Here is a 21,734-nt window from a genome sequence, read left to right as displayed (position 1 = left end):
CTAAATTGTCCCTAGTGCGTGCGTGGTGTGTATGTATGTGTGTGCGTGTGTGTGCGTGTGCGTGTGTGTGTGTGTGTGTGTGTGCATGCCCTGCGGTGGGCTGGCGCCCTGCCTGGGGTTTGTTTCCTGCCTTGCTCCCTGTGTTGGCTGGGATTGGCTCCAGCAGACTCCCGTGACCCTGTAGTTAGGACATAGCGGGTTGGATAATGGATGGATGGATGGATAGATGAAAAGTAATTGAAAATAGGCCAAAAGTCTATACCAGCAGAACAATATATTAAATCACCTAAAATAATTTTTTGTCTGAAAGTCAGAAGTAAAAGAACCAGAACCAATCAGAATGCTAAGTCATGAAAGGACATACAAAGGTTTGTTCAAATATTCATAGTTTTGGACAACCAGGACATTTATAACACTGTCCTTTACATCATTTTAGTCATCTTTGCAGAACAACACGGTAGCTGCTGCACACTAATTAGACAACAAAATGATCCCATAGGTAGCAAAATGATGCCATGGGATAACAAAAACAAGATGTGAAAATATTTTAATTCTATTTTTAACTTTTAAATTTAAAAAGTAAAAATAAAAAAAATACAAATCAGCACTATAAAAAACCTAAATTGGAACCAAATATATTGGAAAGAATAAAGAGAAACATGAGAAAATTTTTAACAGTACATGATCGTAACATAAAGAATGTGTTGCACTGTTCAAATAGTGCAATGTCATTCGCCATTTTTAAATCAAAAATTGCAGCAAAATGTATTTTTCAACCGTTCTGCTGTCTACATGATAAATAAAGCAAGAAGTTCTCTGAAGGAGAGTTTTTGAAGAAGTGTGTGATAAAAACCACAGGTAGCAAATTGGAGAAAAAAATCCATATTATGTAGGGCAGTTACTTGTTAGACTGAAATAATCAGTGAAGACATGGCTTGTGAGTTGAACAGGAAAATGTCGAAATTCAAATTTCATTCAGCTTCATTGAATGAATGTACTGATTGTTTTTTGTCAATTGAATAAATGAAAAATTTTGAAATTATGGAAGAGCTATCAATGGAATTTATTAAAGTAGCAACAAAGGCCCTGAACCTGTATGTTTCCTTTTCCGGTGTCCTTTTGGTGGTGGTACCCAAAGCACCATGATGTTCCAACAATGATGGATGGATTAAAAGCCAGAAGTCTGTATGACCATCAGCATCAAGTGACTCCGTGAGAACCCTAACTACAAAAAGGACTATTTCATTTATGTTAGGTAGAATGCCCAGAGGGGACTGAGCGGTATCGTGGCCTGAAACCCCTACAGATTTTATTTTTTTTCTCCAGCTTTCTGGAGTTTTTTTTTTTTGTTTTTTTCTGTCCACCCTGGCCATCAGACCTTACTCCTTTTCTATGTTAACTAATGTTGTCTTATTTTAATTTCTTATTTTGTTTTTTATTTTTCTTTTCTTCATTATGTAAAGCACTTTGAGCTACTTTTTGTATGAAAATGTGCTATATAAATAAATGTTGTGGTTGTTGTATGACAAGATGAAACTTGTGAACTTGTGCAATGGGGCTTAATTATTGCTCATTTAATTTCTTGAAGATCATTTTGACTAACCCAGTCATTCAAATGTTGATTAGTTCAGCACGAGAAAGGGATTTAAATGACTGTAATAAATAAGAGAGGAGATCAACTATTTTTTGGAAAACCTGGGAATAAAATGTGGATTTCCTTAATTTCACAGATTCAGACTGGCTCTGCAATTTTTCATTTGCTATGGACATTTTTGCTCACATGTATAAGTTTAATGTTTTGTTCTAGAACCTCACTCAAATGTTAATGCCTTTAGAACTACGTTCACCTTGTTCTCATAACAGAGACAGGGTCTTTCACACTGGCATGGAAATTGTTTGCATCAGTTTAATGACTCTGATAAAATTAAGAGGTCTCTAGCAATAGTGTCATTTTTTTCTGATTTTCGACAATGAACCAGTAGCACAAGAACTGTTTCGTTCTGTAAGGCTCAATGAATTCTATGCATCACTGAACAAGACAAAGTTTGTCTGCATTTGACAAGCAGTGAAAACAATACTGCTGTTATTCAGATCTATGTATGTGTGTGAGAAAATGTTTAGCTTGATGAACATCAAAAAGTTATATTACAAATCACAGATGAGTAACCATCACTTGAGCCGTGTATTTCAGAACAAACAGAACAAAGTTTTGAGTAGATTTTGATGCTTTCATGAATAGAAGTGATCAGTTGCCTGGCTCTCTTTAATTTGGAGGCCTTTTTAGGTATTTTTTTACTCCTAAGCTTTGTTGGATTTTAAACATACAGTATATCTTGTACTGGTTATTTATAGCAAAAAAGTGTCCCACTATAAAAATGTATGTAATCATTGGTCTAAAAAAACAGTTCTTGTTAGTCTTTTCTGATTTTAACAGGTCAAACATAGAGTATTTGAAATCTACTAAATAATTAGGCATTATTTTACAGCTATTTTAATTTCTTTATATTAAAGTGGTCAAAGTGGCTATCAAAATCACAATGAATATTGTCTTATTACATCTGTTCACTATTATACATCTAAAGCAAATTTATTTTCATGCTAGTTTACTGCATACATTTCATGTTTTGAAATGTTCTTGGAGAAATTTCTACATGTAATTTATCATAGACTTACCTTCATCAAATAGCTATTCCAATTTTTTGGTCGCTGTACCTGGTTTTCTATAATTGTTTTTGTTTATAGACTGGAGACCCAGATGGAAACTCATGTGAGCACAGAGAGGACATGTAAATGTCACACAGTAGGTAACCAGGAAAAAATCAACCCAGGGAGGCAATGTACCACCTAGAGAAGTGTCACTAAATAATAAATTATAACAATGGAGACACATCCTTCATGCATTGATGTGCACTTGCTAATGCAATTTTGCGGTACTTTGTTCAGTAAACAGAAACTTGAATGGGTGAGGGTCAGTGAGAGAATGATGTTGAGGTCTGAGGAACGAAACAGGCTGAAGAGGATCATATGACGATGTCTGGATTTATGACAGGGAGAAGTTTTTTAAGCATCAATCAGTAAATATACCCAGAATTCTCTTTTTTTTTAAATTTTATTTATTAATTTTATTGTAATCATTCCATACATATAGATTAATTTATAACAAAAAAAAATTGAAGACAAATCAGACCCCACCCTTGAGAAGAAGAGCTTAGCCAAAGGAGAATTGCTTAAGGCTTTTTAATAGGGCAAAAATAAACAAAAGAAAGGAAGAAATATATATAGGTAAATAAAAAAAATGGAGAAGGGAAATAAATGCGGTAATAATTATTTCTCTTATTCTAAAATATTATTGATTAGATCCTGCCAGGTTTTGAAAAAATTCTGTACGGATCCTCTAACTGAGAATTTGATTTTTTCCAATTTCAAATATTATAAAACATTGGTTTCCCACTGACTTATCAGAGGAGAGTTAGGATTCTTCCAATTTAACAAAATAAGTCTGCGTACCAAAAGTGTAGTGAATGCAATCACCATTTGTTTGTCCTTCTCCACTTCAAGTTCGTCTGGAAGAACACTGAACACAGCTGTTAATGGGTTAGGAGGGATTGTGACCCCAAGGCTGTCTGAAAGGCACTTAAAAATTTTGGTCCAAAATGATGTTAGTTTGGTGCAGGCCCAAAACATGTGACCCACTGAGGAAGGAGCTTGGTTGCAGCGTTCGCAGGTTGGATCTTGCTCTGGAAACATTTTGGACAGTTTTAAGCAAGACAGATGAGCTCGATAGATAATTTTGAGTTGAATAATACTATGCTTTGCGCATATGGAGCTCGAGTGAATTCTCTGCATTGCTACCTTCCACTCCTTTTCTGATATATTCATTAAGAGATCTTTTTCCCAATGTCCTCTTGGGTCTTTGAAAGGTAGGGACTCTGATAAGATTTTATATAATGCGGAGATGGTGTCTAATTTCTCGCAGTATTTTTTTCAGCATGGTGGAGGGTACGAGGTGAGGAAAATCGGGCAGTATCTGTTTAACAAAGTTGGTTAAACAGAATTCGCTTTTATAGTATATTTGAAATTCCATTTGTTCCTAAGAAATACATCTAATTTCTGATTAGCTTGCTCCTGGCAAAATTAAAAATGCTGCTATGAAGCTTTGTGTGAGGGAGATTGAGCAGATTTCACAAATCTATTCCTTGAAGAACAAATTACTGAAAAGCTGTTATGTCATTTATCTATTAACATTTCTCTGCTTTTGTCAATTATTTAAAAACATAATACTGTTTTTCTATTTATACGTCTATGAAATACAGGTGGAAAATACATTTATTCTACTATTTTGTGATAATTTTTGTATTGATTGGTACTCTCTCTGCAAGTTCTTGTTCTGATAATAGGTTTCTTTAGGGATTTCTGTATTTATGGTTAGTCTCAAGAAAAAATCAATTGTAATTACTCTTACAAAGGTGCCAATTTATTCTACAATTTTATGTTTAGATGCTGGTTTTCCTCATTGACCACGTTTTTCATATTAGCCCTTTATAAAGAAAACTGATGGAGTGCTGATTATTCTCAAAATTTTATGTTTTTCACTGACTTCCTTATGCAGATAACCAGTACTGATGTTTGTTATTTTCCTAGGTATAAATTGTAACAATATAATAATTCTGGACTCTGATGTGCTTTTAGTGATGAACTAAACATTTGTTTTGGTAAAGCAGCTCAAACTTAACTTGTCATTTCAAGCATGACATTTTCTACTATGGCTTGAGCAATGTACCATATCTTTCTAAACTTCAGATAATAAAATACTTAGCATGTTTATCCAAATACCAGGCACAAAGATAAAGCTGAAGTTCAGTGGAGTGGCAGTGCTCCTGCCTCACATACCACATGGACTCTTGACTTTAGGTATAGGCTGCAGTGTACACTGTTTCTGTAAAGCACAAAAGTAAAATAAATAAGAGGGGACAGGAATTTAACCAAAAATGTCTAATTGATTTCTTGTACACTAGTGGAAATGTGCTATCTTTAAATCTTTGTATACTGTAAGCAGTGTTTACATTCCTGGGCTAAAAACACAGTTTTCTTTGAAGACTATATACTTTTTCTAGCATTTATGCAGGAAATGATTTTAAATGACCAGCATGCACTAAAAAATGAAAACCTAGACAGATAACATCATGTTTATGTTAATACAATGATGTAAACATAGATGATAACATAGAAGCAAGAGAAAATATTCTCCTGCCCTTTTATTTTTTCCACTACCTGTAGTTTTTCTTCACAGTGCAAGCAAATTTTTCTCCAAAAAGTTGTATTTGTTTTAAAGTGATCTTATTTTGTATGTACATCTTATCCTCTAACTTCACTTAACTTTCACTTGGTTTACCCTGATGAGGGCCATGGCGGTGATTCCACTTGGGAAATTTGCAGATGCTCTCAGGCCAGTAAAGAGAACGAATTCCTCCTATGTGTCTAGGGCCTGCCCCTGGATCTTCTCCAGGTTGGATGTGTCTTGTACTTTATTGCATCATTGCTACGTACCAACAGCACTTCATCTGGCACCCTTGATCTAGAGAAGCAGTGGTTCTATTCTGAGGTCCTCCCATATTTCTGATCTGCACACCTTATCAGAGAGGATAAGCCCAGCAATACTCTGCAGGAACCTCATCTTGACCACTTGTCATTGAGAGTTTATTCTTTCAATCAGAACTCAAAGCCATAGGTGAGGATGGGATTGAAGATTGGCAAAGTAAAGGTTTTATCTGAGAACTTATATCCCTTTTCACTACAGTGGTCCAAAACTGTCAATGTCATGACCAAGAATGTACATATGGTAACTCATGAACAAGACCTTAAAGTACTTGAGCTTTTACTCTTGAGGCAGCTGCTCACCCCTTACATCAGCAATGTGTATTTTAATCATCTTTCATCTGCAGTTGTTTATTTTACAAACGTTGAAGAAGTTAATCAGCTATATCGTTCAGAGAGTGGCATGTAAAATAATCACTTTGGCTTGAAAAATCAAATCTGTATGTCCACATATAGGTGGATGTTTCAAAGTTAATATTACTGTATATTGTATTTGGCATCCACATGTGAAGGAGATTCACATCCAATTGAAGTATCGGTCTCCTGGGAAATTTTGCTGTTTACACAGTATGAGGAAAATTTTTGATGTGAGTCAGATATGTCAAAAACTCAAAATTGGGTCTGATAAACTTGGCAGTTTGAGGACAGCCGTAGAGATTTTAGACATTACTTTAGCATCCTAATCTTTTTTTTTTTCTTGTTTTTTTCTAGTATTAAAGGTAGTAAATGAAGGAACCACTTCAGGACCCCTTCATGCCTTAGTTGTCACCTTCTTGGCTGTCAGTATCTTCTGTTCATTGTGCAGTTTTGGGACTAGTGCATACAATGTCTTCAGCAACCCTTATGAGACTTACTTAGGACCCATAGGGGTTTATGTGTGGAGCTCAATAAGTGGTAAGTAATAATATCATTCTAATTTGAAAGCTTAGTTAAAAGTTATAAACTAAAGGATCATTTTTTTTATTTATGTGACATATAAGAATATAATGTAAATTTGTGAACAGCATAGTGACCTTTAGCGGAGACCCTCTTACTCTGACAAGTGACAAGAAAGTTAAAATGAAAAAAGAGTATTTCATTAAAGAAGAAAAATAAGGGATGGATAAACAAAAAGTCAAGAAAGTGCAATATATACCATGGAAATTATAAGCCTGGTATGACCATTACAACTATCTGGATGAGAACAGGCCATTCAGCCCAACTAAGCTCACCAGTCCTAATTCTGAGCCCTATGCTTCTCAATCTACTTATCTACATGCCTTTGGATCAAATACAAAAACAATCTCTCTCGCTCATAAAATTTCGCATGGATTTGAACATACCCCAAAAAAACATGGAAATGCTTATGTCAAACAAAAATCTGAAAATTAAAAACCTAGCAACTTACCCTTTATAAATAACAATCATCTTGTAAATGTCCATACATAAATGTGCCTTGAACCCTGCCCACTGAAACAACCATATATGGATTATGCTAATTTACATCATACCATGTGCAGTCACAATGCTGTAGACCTTCATTGGCTAGTAGAGCAGCCTCTCACCTGACACATCGAGTCACCACCACTGGCATTTGAGAAGTCCATAACTTAGCGTGCAAGAGCATGTGTTGTATTATAGTGCCTTTCCACTGTGTTATGGAAGTCAGGGAAGGCATAAGGCACCAGCATCTGGGTGGTTCGCCACTATCAGCAGGCACATGTAATGGTATGACTGCAGTTACAATGAATAGTATAGTCCATTTAAAAAACTGAGGGTTCAGCCAGTTACCTTGTGAATAAGACAGTAATCATGTACAGTACCACCACCAACTTGTCTGCCAATGCTGCTTTACCTCAAAATAAATGAATTATAGGCAACCAAGGAACAATGTTTGTCAATCTCATCTTGGCAATACAGATGACTTGTGCACCTATAGGCTGTAACGTCTTACAGCTAACAAAAGCAGCATCACTCACACTAGTGTCCCTTATTGCAATATGAGTGCAGTAAAGTGCTCCGATTACATTTGTAAAACTGAACACTACTACAATTTACCATTTTATCTTGGAATTTTTCTAGGTTGGTAAAAGCATATGTTTATGTATGCATATCATATGAAAACTGAATGTAGCACCTCCTCAGTCAGCTAATAGCTTCCAGCATAGTGGGAATGATGGAATGAAACTTGGCTGAGATGTTCCTGGCCTGTCAGTCATTTCGCTGAGAAGTGGCAACAGTTAGTTTATATAAACTAATGAAAACCCAAAATGATTCTTCAGTGGAAATACGCAGCATTGGTACTCTTTAATGGGAAATAAAACAAGGTTTCTACATCATATTAATCACTTTTAAGGTTTAATATGTTTGTCACATCAACACACATTATAATAACAGCTGATAATATGAATTATTTTGCAGCTAGAAATCCACATATCGTACAATAGTAATTTATTCCTGAGCTTTTGACATCTAGCAGGTGTCATCATCAGAGGAAAATGATTAGACATACAGGAATCAAAGGCAGTATATAGCAAATGAGGAAGGGTGGGGGTAGGTGGGTGTAAGAGGGGGTGGATTAGTAAGGAGGGGTTCGAAAAGTGCTGGTCTTAAAGTCTTTTTTATTATTTGGGTGTTCTTCTTTTTCAGCCTGCATATGCTGGGTTCATGTCCAAGTGTCTGTTAATGGGATTTTCATTTGATAGCCACAATTCAGCCAGCACTCTGGCACTCTTAATATTTGCCTTGAATCCCACTTGCACAGTGTCCAAGTTAAATGTGTGTCCGGTTGAATTGGTATGTGCATTGCAATGTTCCTGTATACAAGTTGTGAGTGTTTTAGATGTTTGTCACCCTATATAGCTGGTCATGCAATTCATGGAATGCTATAAAGTGCGTTTCATGTCTCTGTGATAGATTTTTTGGTTTTGGCACTGAAAAGGACCGTCCACAGAGTGTTTTATCATTATTTTGCACTTGAGTCATTATTATTTTGCACGTGAGTGATTGTTTAGCTGGTTTGGCTGTGTATCCCTAATTTGCCATGGATGTCATCATTTCCCACTTTTTCCAAAGTGTTGTATATGGATGGGTCTGAGTTGTTGTAAATATACACAAGTTCTCCTGTCAAGGTTCCTTCTATAAATCCTGACATTTTTATGGAAAGTTGCACATTCACATTTCAGGCCTCTTTTTTGTGCATACACAAATTTTATGAATCTGAACCCAGATCTAGGCTTTCCTTTCTTCCATTAGCACTTTTTTTCTGCCCATCTCTTAACAATACACTTACAAAATGCCTTACCACCTCAGGGCCAGATATGTATTTACATGTCTGTATGTGTTTTGTAGTTATTTCTAAAATGTGCTTCCATTCTATGTGTTTTGTGGGTGGTGCCCAAGGAGGCAAGACCACCCTGGTACCACCACACCTGGAATGTCCCTCCTCCTTTACCTGGAGTTCAGAGTGGGAGATCCAGTCAGTGATTCATTTGGTTTGTATTGGGAGTTTTTTTGTAAGTATTATTATTATTTCTTGTTTTTCTGGATACTAGAGTTTCTTGCCTGTTTATTCTTAGTTTCCTTTGGGATTTGTGTATTAAGTTTTTGCCACTTTGGGCCTTGCCAAGCTGAAGCCAGTGGTTGTTATCTGGATGAAGTTGGACTAGAAATGCCTCATCTGGACTTGCTAGTGAAGAGACTGGCCAGCATTTATGGGTCTTTTAGGAGGCCTCACAATATTTTTGTCATGTTTGTGACTAACACATCACAACAGGGTCAATTTTGACCATGCCGTGTTATTAATTCTGGGGTCAAGGACAGTCTTCATCACTTGGGACTTGAGACTCTAACCACCTCTAGTGGGTCATACTGTTCCTGCATTTCTGAGCACTTAGTTGACTTTAAAATGCTGAAATCTCTCATGCAGTTAATTGGCTGTGTCAGGAATGCATAACAGCAACTTTATTTTATAGTCTGCATATCTAAAATATTTAAATTTTGCTTATTGCATATTTTTGTGCTATTATTGTTTAACATTTTATTAATTATTCTATACATTGCCATTTTATTTATTATGTATAATACTATTTTCCTCTATTTGGGTATGGAAATGGCCATACTGTTGGTAAAGGAATTCATTGCTGTTGTGATTTCCCACACAGAAAAATAGGCCTCAAAATAAGTGAAGGCCAGAACAAGTCTGGCTCCCCACAACTGTCATTACTCTTGGAAGTCTTGCCTCACATTAAAATGGGACAGTCCTGAAAAATGGGACCTTTGTTGGTGTCCGTTGTTCCACTCCAGCACCTGTTTTCGTTCTTCCTCTAAGGCCTTGCTAAATTGTGCTCCTGGTTTATACATCTTCTTGCCACCTGTAGTTCTCTGGTCCACCTATCATGCATCTACAGTATACGAGGTGCGATCCAAACGTTCCCGGAATGCATTTATTTAAAAGCATACACACCAAATAACAATTAATGGTGAACAGTTCCTTCAAAATAGTCACCCGCTGAGTTGATACACCAATCCCAGCGAGATTTCAACCTTTCGAAGCACCTCTGGAAGTTGTTTTTTGTCAGTGTGTTCAAGACGTCGGTTGTTACCGCTTGGATCTCCTCCACCATCTCAAATCTGCGTCCCTTGCGCCTCATCTTCATCTTAGGAAATAAAAAAAAATCATACGGTGCTAAATCGGGGGAGTACGGAGGGTGGGGAATGGCAATAAACTTTGTAGAAGCCAAAAATTCACGCACAATCAGAGATATGTGAGCTGGTGCATTGTCATGTTGCAAAAGAAATTACTTGTCAGCCCACATCTGAGGACGTGTTTGGCGAATTCGATTTCGCAAACGCCTTAGAACATCCCTGTAGAATGCTTGTTGCAACATTTCATGGCTTTCTTTTGCTGTTTTTCCCAGTTTAAAACAGAATTTAACACACACTCTTTGCTCTTTCAAATCACTCATTTTCACGAACAACCCTTCACAAACACAACTGAAGTTTAAACGAGAACTGCGACTTGAAAAACAACTGTGCTGACGTTATAACTTATGATAACAGCTCTCAAGGACAACTTGAACTGCTCTCTAGCGGCGATTGATATAACCAACCCTTCTGGCTGCAGAATAAATGCATTCCGGGAACTTTTGGATTGCACCTCGTATATATAAAATGCTAAGGGATGTCTGTCATGCAAAAATTTGCCCACCACTGGCATTTGTAGTATGATCTTGGGCTGATTCGACAGCTTGTGCCATGACATGTGCAACACGATACATGAATTGGATGGGCAGGACACAGTGATCCCAATTTTGGGCTTTGACTTCTTTTTATGGCACAACATGCCTGAAAATAAAAACAACAGTTGAACAAGCACATTGCATGTCTGGCGCAAAAACTGCCTTGGCATCATAACAATATTCTGGGTGTTCTACATTTCGTGCCTGCACTACCTGATGCGACATGCGTTCACATGACATACTTGACATTGAATAGGCTGGTTGATCATAGTCACGTAAGTCAGACCCTCCCAAACCAAAACAAACTCCCAGACACCATTAGCTTACAAAAAAAGGTGATGGCACCTTTGACAGATGACCTGGGTCACATTGTCTTGTGTCGGCCACATTTCCAGGTGCTTGTTTTGAAGCGCATTGGATACGCTAATCTTACCAATGACAAGATGAACAGCAGTGACATCTGCTTACTGTCAAATAAGAGATGCACACTGCATTGCCGGAGAAAGTGATATACACTAGTATGCCACAATGAAAATCAAAACTCATGATCACTATCAAGCCAAATGCTGGAAGTGCTTCAGTGATGAACAACAAGAAAATAAGGATGGAGAAAGTGCTGCCCTCTGTAATATCACCGGATCAAACTGGATTTATTAAAGGCCGACACTTATCTTCCAATCTCCGATGCCTGTTCAATGTAATATATTCACCAGCAAAGTCAAACACCCCAGAGATATTACTATAATTAGACACAGAAAAAGCATTTGATATGATTGAATGGAACTACCTTTTCACTGCATTGGAGAAATTTGGGTTTGGCCCGAATATTTTTGCATGGATCAAACTTCTGTATACCAATCCAGAAGCTTCAGTTTGTATTAACAACATTTGTTCAGACTACTTCAAGCTAGAACGTGGCACCAGACAAGGATGTCCCTTGTCGCCACTGCTGTTTGCAATCGCCATTGAACCACTGGTGGCTCACTGTCGAAATTCTTATCAGATAAAGGGGATTATCAGGGAAGGACTGGAACAGAAAATTTCTCTATATGTAGATGACATGTTTTATATATATCAGACTCAGAAAACACTGTGCGTGCAGTTTTAACAGCACTCACAGAATTTCAAAAGATATCTGGTCTCAGAATTAATCTGAATAAAAGTATACTCTTTCCAGTGAATTCACTAGCATATAATATTAGACTGGACACCCTACCTTTTACCATAGCATATCAGTTTAAATATCTTGAGGTAAATATCACAAGTAAACATAAAGCTCTTTATCAACAAAATTTTGCCGTCTGTATGGAAAAAATTAAGCAAGACTTGCATAGATGGTCAACCCTTCATCTCACTCTAGCCGGAAGAATTAACGTTGTTAAGATGAATATCCTTCCTAAACTTCTTTTTTTATTTCAAAACATTCCAATATATATCAATAAATCAATTTTTAAGCAATTAGATTAAACTATAACCTCATTTATTTGGAACTCAAAACATTCACGTATCCGAAGAGCGACCCTACAAAGACCTCAGGCAGAAGGTGGCATGGCTTTACCTAATTTTCAGTTTTATTACTGGGCAGCAAACATACAAGCCATAAAAACCTGGACACAAAAAAATGAACATACACAGGCTTGGCCCGCAATAGAAATAAAATCCTGTAGTACTTCTTTATACTTCCTGCTCTGTGCTCCAATAAATGCAAGTTATCGCAAATATACTAATAACCCAATTGTGCTTTACTCACTCAGAATATGCAACCAACTTAGAAAGCATTTTAAGATGGAAAATCTTTTATCTGTGGCACCTCTGCAAGAGAACCACCTCTTTCAACCCTAGCAAACATATCCAGTTTTTAATACCTGGAAAAGATTTGGGATTAAATTGCTCAGAGATCTTTATATAGACAATATCTTTGCATCCTTTGAACAATTACGTAACAAATTCAACCTCCCAACTACACATTTCTTTCACTATCTTCAAATTAGAAACTTTGTTAAACAGAAACTGCCTGATTTTCCTCATCTCATACCCTCCACCATGCTGGAAAAACTACTGCTCAATTTCGAGGAATTAGACACCATTTCCGCATTATATAAAATCTTATTAGAGTCCCTTCCTTTCAAAGATCCAAGAGAACATTGGGAAAAAGATCTCTTAATCAATATATCAGAAAAGGAGTGGAAGGTAGCATTGCAGAGAATTCACTTGAGCTCTATATGCGCAAAGCATAGAATTATTCAACTAAAAATTATATATCGAGCTCATCTGTCTCGCTTAAAACTGTCCAAAATGTTTCCAGGTCAAGATCCAACCTGCGAACGCTGCAACCAAGCTCCTGCCTCACTGGGTCACATGTTTTGGGCATGCACCAAATTAACATCATTTTGGACCAACATTTTTAAGTGCCTTTCTGACAGCCTTGGTGTCACAATCCCTCCTAACCCATTAACCACTGTGTTTGGTGTTCTTCCAGACGGACTTGAAGTGGAGAAGGACAAGCAAACTGTGATTGCATTCACTACACTTTTGGCACGCAGACTTATTTTGTTAAATTGGAAGAATCCTAACTCTCCTCTGATAAGTCAGTGGGAAACCGATGTTTTATATTATTTGTAATTGGAAAAAATTAAATTCTCAGTTAGAGGATCTGTACAGAATTTTTTCAAAACCTGGCAGGATCTAATCAATAATATTTTAGAATAAGAAGAAATAATTATTTCCGCATTTCTTTCCCTTCTCCATTTTTTATTTACCTATATATATTTTTTCCTTTCTTTTGTTTATTTTTGCCCTATTAAAAAGCCCTAAGCAATTCTCCTTTGGCCATGCTCTCCTTCTCAAGGGTGGGGTTTGATTTGTCTTCAATTCTTTTTTGTATAAATTGATGTATTTGTATGGAATGATTACAATAAAATTAATAAATAAAATTTAAAAAAAACAAAAAAAAAACAAGAAAATAAAAGATGACCAGTAACGGCGCACTGCACAATAACGTGCAGTGAATACATTTATAGTTTTCATACTCTTTCTCTGTATGTTTAGCATTCATTTGCTCAGAGGTTGATGTGCTTGCTGCTTCCTGAGCAGCTCTTCTTTTCTCCACCCTATTGGCTTGCTTCTCTTCTTTCGTCTGCATCTTTTCACATTAAAACTGATTAAGTCAGTATTGGTATTGCAATTACTTAGTACGTTTTCCTTAATTTTTCACTTAAGATGGCACTTAAGTCTTCAATCTGCCTCAAGAATAATTTAAGATATGAAGAGGTCGGGGAAGTGACAGCGAAGGTGGTAGGGAATTAGAACGGCCCTCGTACTCATGTGGTGCACGGCTGCCTTGCCGTAATAAAATAAAAATAAAAAGAGGAATAACCACAATCATCACCCGAAAGCGGATAGTAGACATCACTTAGTATATGTGTACCAAATTTCAGGTCAATAGTTCAAATGGTTTGCGAGCAACAGGTGATTTAAAATCCTGGACAGACAAATGGACAGCCACAGTAGTGTATTATATAAGAAGATAAGGCACTGCTGCAGATGTGAAAGCAAAAGATAAGCCTAAATATAAAGCTGTTGCACAGTGTTTTAACACTCTGGTCTATCGATGATATACAATACAACACAATACAATACAATTTTTTTTTGTATAGTCCAAAATCACACAAGAACTGGCACAATGTGCTTTAACAGGCCCTGCCTTTTGACAGCCCCCAGCCTTGATTCTCTAAGAAGACAAGATAAAACTCCCAAAAAAAACCCTTGTAGGGAGAAAAATGGAAAAAAGCCTTGGGAAAGGCAGTTCAAAGAGAGACCCCTTTCCAGGTAGGTTGGGCGTGCAGTGGGTGTCAAAAAAAAGGGGGTAAATATAATACAATACACAGAACAGAACACAAGTAATCCTCAATACAGTATAATAGTGCAATAGAAACATGTCTGAATCACCCAGTGATACAGCAAATTTGATAACCCCAAAGCATTGTCAGCTGAGAAATGGCATGTACTCAGGACTCTAGCCCACAAATGAATGTTGCTTTTATAGCCTCACACCAATGTTTATTGGATGAACACTACTTGGGAAAGTTGGAATGACTATGTGCTCACTGTGGATCACTATGATTTCAGCAGTACAACAAAAGACTATGTTGCTGAATTGGAAAAGTACTGGTTACTCTATTTAAACAACCACATATACTCAGAGACATTAGAGCTTCCACAGGAAGTGCAAGAAGAAATGATCTAAAACGTATACACAGTATCAACAGTTCCTTATCTTTGGGAGCCACTATTGATAATCCCCCACACATGGTGTATACATGTTAAGCAATTCAAAATAAGGTTTATCATTATATTGCTGGACTATACCCTGCAATGGCCAACCTCCAGCCTATGCCAAACACTATTCATTGCCCTGATTTAGCTGTTCGGGTCATTTATGGAAACCTTTCTTCATTTATGAATGCCATTAAAGATTGTCTTATATAGCTGTATTTCCTTTCAGCCTTTTGCTTTAATGCTTCAACATATTCTGCCATTATTTCAAATTTGTGTTTTCCATGCTCTTTTCTTTTTTTCTTTTTGGACTTAAACATTGCACTACCTCTGACTGCATTTTCCATTCCCATTACACATCATTTGAGGATAGGAGATCCATGTGTACCACTAGAATTATCAGGTAAAATTCTTACAATAACTCATACTGTTTTTTTTTTCCTGTCACAACTGGTTGTGAGCAAATCAGACACATCTAATGAGAAAAATAAAAATGAACCAGAATGAACTTGTCTATTTAGATGTAGATTTGGATCTAAATTTACACTACCAGTAAAACCCAAGACCATTAATATTTCTTTAATGTGTAACATTTGTGTAGCAACAGGAAGGCCTACTGGAATCTGTTTTCTTTGAACAATCCAGCTGAGACATAAGTGAATTGACAGAGAAAACTGTCAATAATTAATGGATTTCATCTCTGTAGTTTTGATGTGGCATGAATATTTTTCAACATTCTGTGCAGCTCCTATTTGTTTGATTGCCACTTTCAATGTCAAAGAAGCCTTATTTGTTTGATAGCACTGCCTCCTCTGGGCATTACTACAGTAAGCTGTAAGCTACAAGTGAAAGACCCAAGCAGTACACTTATGGGAGAAAGAAGATTTAATTTATTCAGATGAGTTTCTAAGTCATTACTGTTCATAAATGCAATTACAGGAATTAAATGCTGATTGTTTGTAGATGTCAGTCAGTGTGATCAATGCACAATGTATGGAATTATTTGTGGAAGATAAATAAAGATGAAAGTCTACACTGGCAACTGGAAAGCATTTGTGTATGCCAGTGTAGGTAGGCAGTGTTAACCAGGGGGTGGTAATCCATGACAGTACTTTAGTGTGTCTTAGAAATGACTTAATCGGGAGTAAACCACTTAGACAGGACAGGGAGAACTCTTCAAACAGAGTTATACAACTTGGGGAGCTTCTTCTCCCCATAGTGAATTGACAGCCACCCAATACTTGTTATGGATATCTGATACCTTAAAAATAGAATGAGAAGGCTAAAGTAATTTCAGGGACTATCATGGGGTAGTATGATCTGGTGTCCTACATCTGTATAGAATTATCCCTGAGTCCTCAAGTAAACGCAGGGTGATATTGAAAAGCACATCAAGAGTCTGTGGTGGTACTGGGTTTTTAGTAAAATAGTGAGGCAGCTCCTATCCCGGGAGAGTAGATAGGAGAAACGCCATGTGGTTGTGGAGAACTTGATGAGGGAATTAGCTAATTGTGTGTAACATTCTCCAAGGCAGTTGGTACAGATGCTCCTCAATGAGGCTCTGTTGGTCATTTGGCACATCTGCACTGCACTCACTGGGTTTGACAAGGGTCTGACAGCAAGACAAAAAGAGAGTGAAAAAGGAGAAAGATCAAGAATGATGAGAAGTTTGAATGTGTTGAGGTAAGAAACTTAATAATTTCTTAATAGAGGAAGTGAAGGAATGCCTGGATCAGATTGAGCCAGTGCAGAGGAAAGGATGCAAGACGGTTAGGAAGCCCTATGCAGAGTGAAGGGAATAGGTTTCCAGGGGTGGGTAGACCATGCTGAGCATTGTAGAGTAGCAGGAGAAGCCTTTTGCTTGGGAGGTTGTTCCACATGCACCAAAGGATGGTGGTAGGACAAGAAAGCAGGACTCTTTGATCCTAACGTACACCATGGGGTGATGGTTGTGACAAAAACAGAAGATTGTTGACCTCTTACGTTGGTATCTCGTAATGATGAGCAGGCCAGTGTGTTGAGCAGAGAAGATGGGTTTGTAACATAGAGATGCGCTATGGCTTGGAGAAGAAAGAAAGAAAAAAGTAGCCAATTCTGACTGCATTTTTATGCATTTTTTTAATCTATTTTACTTGTTTTCTGGGTTACTTATTTATGGATTTTAACCTCCATTAAGTCGTTTTATTGAGGATTATTTATTTATTAAAGATCTGCACCACACTTTTTGCAGACTGTATGGAATTGTTTAAGAATAAAATACACAGTGGACTGTGTTTTTGTTGTTTGTGTCCCCATTACACTAGTCCATCTAGGTATACGACTATTGATGTCCCAGGAAATGGGTAATGCCAAGGCTGCGGGCATTTAGGTTGTCACAGGTGATGTAATAGAACAATCCTTGTCAGAGCCATTTGAGTCTATGATTGAAACATTAGCTGGGGTGAAGGCTCACTGGTGGAGATTAAGAGAGGGGGAGAAAGAAATACTGATGGCAAAATCAGTCTACATCATGGTGTTGTAAGTGATAGGAATGTCAGAAATGCCATATCAGCTCTTAAACAAGGGCAGGGGTATATAGTGAGGCTAGTGGGAATAGGATTTGCTTGGTTCTGTTATTCTGGTACTTTGGTTGTCCATTGCAGATATCCCTCTGTTATGTTTTTGTTTTAAATAAATCACATTTTAATTTTTTTATCTTTCATTGGAAGGAATTCCTACTTTGTTATAAGTAGAAATTCTAAAAACATACTGTAAACAGCTTCATATTCTGGTACCTGGCAACAAATTGCGTATTGATGAGGTTGAGCTTGGAGTATGAAATCATTTGCAAGACACAGTGGATTTGGTTGATTGACAGACTCCATGCCTGTACTTGTCTCACACACACATTCACCAGCAATCCTCAGGACAGTCAGCAGTCTCCAAACCTCAGTAGGCCTATTCAGTACAAAGTCTCCACCCGGTCATGATTACTTCATTTCATCTTCTATTTATTCATGTTTCCTGTATGTACTGCAATCGAGTAAGCAAAAAGTACAAACCACAGCTGCAGTTTCCTAATCTGAATGTAAAAGTACAGAATTAATTTATCCTTTATGTAAGAATAAAGTGAGAAGCACTGTGATTCTTCTGTGCAGGTAGTAATATCACCTTTTCATTTTTTGCATCAAACATTTGTTATAATGATAAAGAGTACACAACACCAGCAGTATTGTGAAAAGAATAACAGCTCCCACAGTGCTCACCGTCCTTTCCTATTCACCTCAGTCCTAAATCCTAGGTGGAGTGACCACACCATATTGTTACACCATCTAAGGTGTGCCAGAAAACAAAGGCAAACAAGAAGATCATAGCAGGTAAAAGCAAGAGTAGTGAAACTACATAACTGTTGAGGCTTGATTTAACAAGTTTTGAGGCAGAGTCCTAGATTTTGAAGTTATCACTGGATGAATTTTTAATTTTTCATTTAGTTTGCTCCAAGCAAATCAGATTCTAAAATAAGGACAGCTAATTGCTTAAAGGAAGGAATTCAGAGAACTTCAGTTGGAAAGCAAGCATTAGTTTGTCTGTTACTGTGCTAAAACAGACACATCTCTGATGAAGAGGACATAAAGAATGTCTAAATTAAACTTAGATAAATCTAAGCTCAGTTGATAAACAAGACACAACAGAACAAAAAGATAATTAGAAAATATGCAAATTACATTTGTATTTAGTACACTAAAAAGATGAAAAATAGAAATGTACAGAATTTAAATAAAGACAACAGTATTGACAGTGAAATGTTAGACCATTATAGTAGAATTCTAAGCACTTTAAAACTGTTAATAGGTTAAAGACAAAGCTTTCCCCAAGTTGTTCAAATTTAATTAGCAAAAAGGTGAATATGAGAGCAGCTTTGTAAATATATATGTAAAAACTTTGTTTTGAACTTCTTAAATATTTTTGTTAAAATTAAACAATATTTATTTATCATGGAAAGAAATGTGTTTTTAATTTACTGCGTTTCCAATGTTAATTTTTAAAATTAATCTCTAAAGAAAACAGCATCCCATTCTGGCTGGACAATATAGCACTTGTTGATCCAAGTCAGTTGCCAATCTAAGTACTAACTGAACACATCCCAGCTTAGCTTTCAAGGGAAGACAAATCAGGGAGGCATTACAATTGGCACACAACAGAGTCTGCATAAAGACAAATAAAAACCAAATTACACTATAATTAAAGCAAGATAAATATAACAGGAGACTAAACGATAGTGTCTGGATTTTAATTGGAATCTCTGCAGAGGTGCTGTCTCTTGGAATGAAAAATGCATTACATCTCCTTAGAACAAAACAGAATGTTATGTATCAGCTTGATTTAATGTTTTGTTGTTGTTTTTGTTAATTTTAAGATACAATTTTTATGTCTTTATGTTATTTCTATTGGTTTCATTTGTCATTCTATACTTTTGTGCTGTCTTTTGTGGGTGGAGCCACAGGAGGCGGGGCTACTCTGAGCTGAGAAGGATGAGGAGTTGGAGATCATTCGTTTACTGTAGGGTTTATGAGTATTCCTATTTATTATGGTTGGATTTTCTGGTTTTATGATTATTCTTGTTCTGGTTTAAGAATTCTGTTGATTGGATTTCATTTTGGGGACTTGTTTGCTTAGGATTATTTATTTAAGGCAACTCCTGTGCTTCTTTTTAGTTCTCTTGAGGTTTTCTTTGTATTTGTCTATGTCCATTAAATAAATCCTTCAATTATATTTATATCCTCCTCTTGTTGGTCTTTAGTTATTTTTTTTTTGAATATTTGTAATGGTTCAGCCTGCCTTCAATTTTTGGACCTGCTTCAGCTGAAGCCAGCAGTTAGTATTGGGGCCTCACTGAGTTCAGGTGATTCTCTGCTGGGCAGACCAGTTAGGATTCTAGCCTGCCCCTTTGTCTGTTTTTAAAAGCCTCACATCCTTTTTGCCTTGGTGAATACTCCACATCATAACCTTGACAAAATTCACAAATAACAGCTCAGGTCACATTTTTGGCCACAATAATCGGTCCAGTATAATTGTCAGATGTTTCCCTAACCCTCAGGTACACAGGAACATTGCAACATTCTCCTTCCCCAGTGATGTCAATGCATTTCGAGTTTGGCAAAGTTCCCGAACATTTCTGTGATTTAACTGAACTCCACACACAGAACACCAAGACACAAATATACACATAGTTACAAAATTATAAAAATTATATTTTAATAAAAAAATACTGACAAAAATGATATAATAAACAAATCATGAAAAATATTAATCCAAAATAATAGAAATAACAATTAAAGGGAAAATAAACACAAGGAAAAGAACAAACCCTGGCTGAAACATAGCAGCTACCACTATAATATCAAAACATTTTGCAGCTCGGCCTGGAGAAATCAGGTCTGTGATAACTCCATGTCAATGACAATAGACACCTGCAGTAATCTCTGAAAAGCAATTGTTGGTACTCATCATTCTTATTGTGATGAAAAGGCTATTTCCTAAAATTTTGAAGTTGATCATTCTCCAGTGAAAATGATTGCAATCAAAGGAAAAACAATCAGGACACTAGTCAATTTACCCAAAAGTGGGTGATACAGCAAATTCAATTACCTTAAAAACTACAATCATTACTCTTCCATTAGAAAAAGGCTGAACAAAATATGGTTTTCATGGTAGAGTAGCCAGGAGAAAGCCCCTTATCCCAAAACAAAAAAGGCAGCATTGATTAGTTTTGTAAAGCTGCATTTGAATGAACCATAACACTTCTAGAGCAATGTTTTCTACACCAGTGATTTCCAATCTCAGTCCTTGAGGCTGCATCTTTTTTTTCTAACCCATTTTTACCATCAGTGAGTCATTTTACCTCTGACTGATTGCATTATTTATTTAACTGGTCTTTTTTACCTTTAATTTATTCTGCATTTAGGAAAGGTAACTAATACTGGATTTAAAAATATTCATATTTTGCCATAGTTTTAAACTCTGTGTTATTTTCTAATGTTTCATTCGATAATCCTGACTGTTACAAAAACAATAAATACATCCCTTGACACCGGCTTTGTGCCAGCTACTTTTAACTCTACAATCCCTGAAGCCTAATAAAAAACTCGTAATCCTGGGCCACCTTCAATTCCTTCACACCTCTCCATTAGCATCTTTTGTTTTGTAAATGTGTCGATCAGCACAAGCAGCCTAGTATCCCATCCCCCCACCACCGCAGCTCAACTCAGGGGAAAAAATTCTCCCAGCTCAAGGCTCTTCATCTGGGTATGAGGTGCCTGGAGTTGTATAGGGTAAACGTTATTTGAAACACATGCATTTCATGTGTGTTCTGTGTCTACAACATTCTATGTAAATGTAGGATGACAGGAAATGCGAGAAATGCAAGAAATGTTGAACATAAAGGTAAAACAGAAACTTTTTCATGTTATAGTACTACTGACAAAATTTTGACATAAAGTGTATAATTTGTGAAGACTGAAGTCCAAATATCAAATAAGCACTTTCACAAAAGGTATGCATATAACAAAACAAGTATGCTTTTAGTCAAGAATATAACCGATGAAAAAGAAATCGAGTTAGGATACAATGCTAACTTGAGTGGTACAGCGGTAAGAACTTCTGAAT

General features: G+C 36.6%; 1 protein-coding gene across 1 annotated transcript in view; it reads left to right on the top strand.

The window, feature by feature from the left end:
* LOC114646901 (clarin-3) overlaps positions 1-21,734 on the top strand; it is a 76,279-nt gene that overhangs the window by 44,094 nt on the left and 10,451 nt on the right. The window contains exon 2 of the mRNA XM_028795291.2: positions 6,307-6,489. Within this exon, the coding sequence (XP_028651124.1) occupies positions 6,307-6,489 (183 nt within the window). The remainder of the gene's footprint in view (positions 1-6,306; positions 6,490-21,734) is intronic.

The sequence above is a fragment of the Erpetoichthys calabaricus genome, chromosome 2 (assembly GCF_900747795.2).
Source record: "Erpetoichthys calabaricus chromosome 2, fErpCal1.3, whole genome shotgun sequence".
Taxonomy (NCBI): domain Eukaryota; kingdom Metazoa; phylum Chordata; class Cladistia; order Polypteriformes; family Polypteridae; genus Erpetoichthys; species Erpetoichthys calabaricus.
Note: the sequence above shows the minus strand (reverse complement) of the source record. Positions and strands in the feature narration are given on the sequence as shown.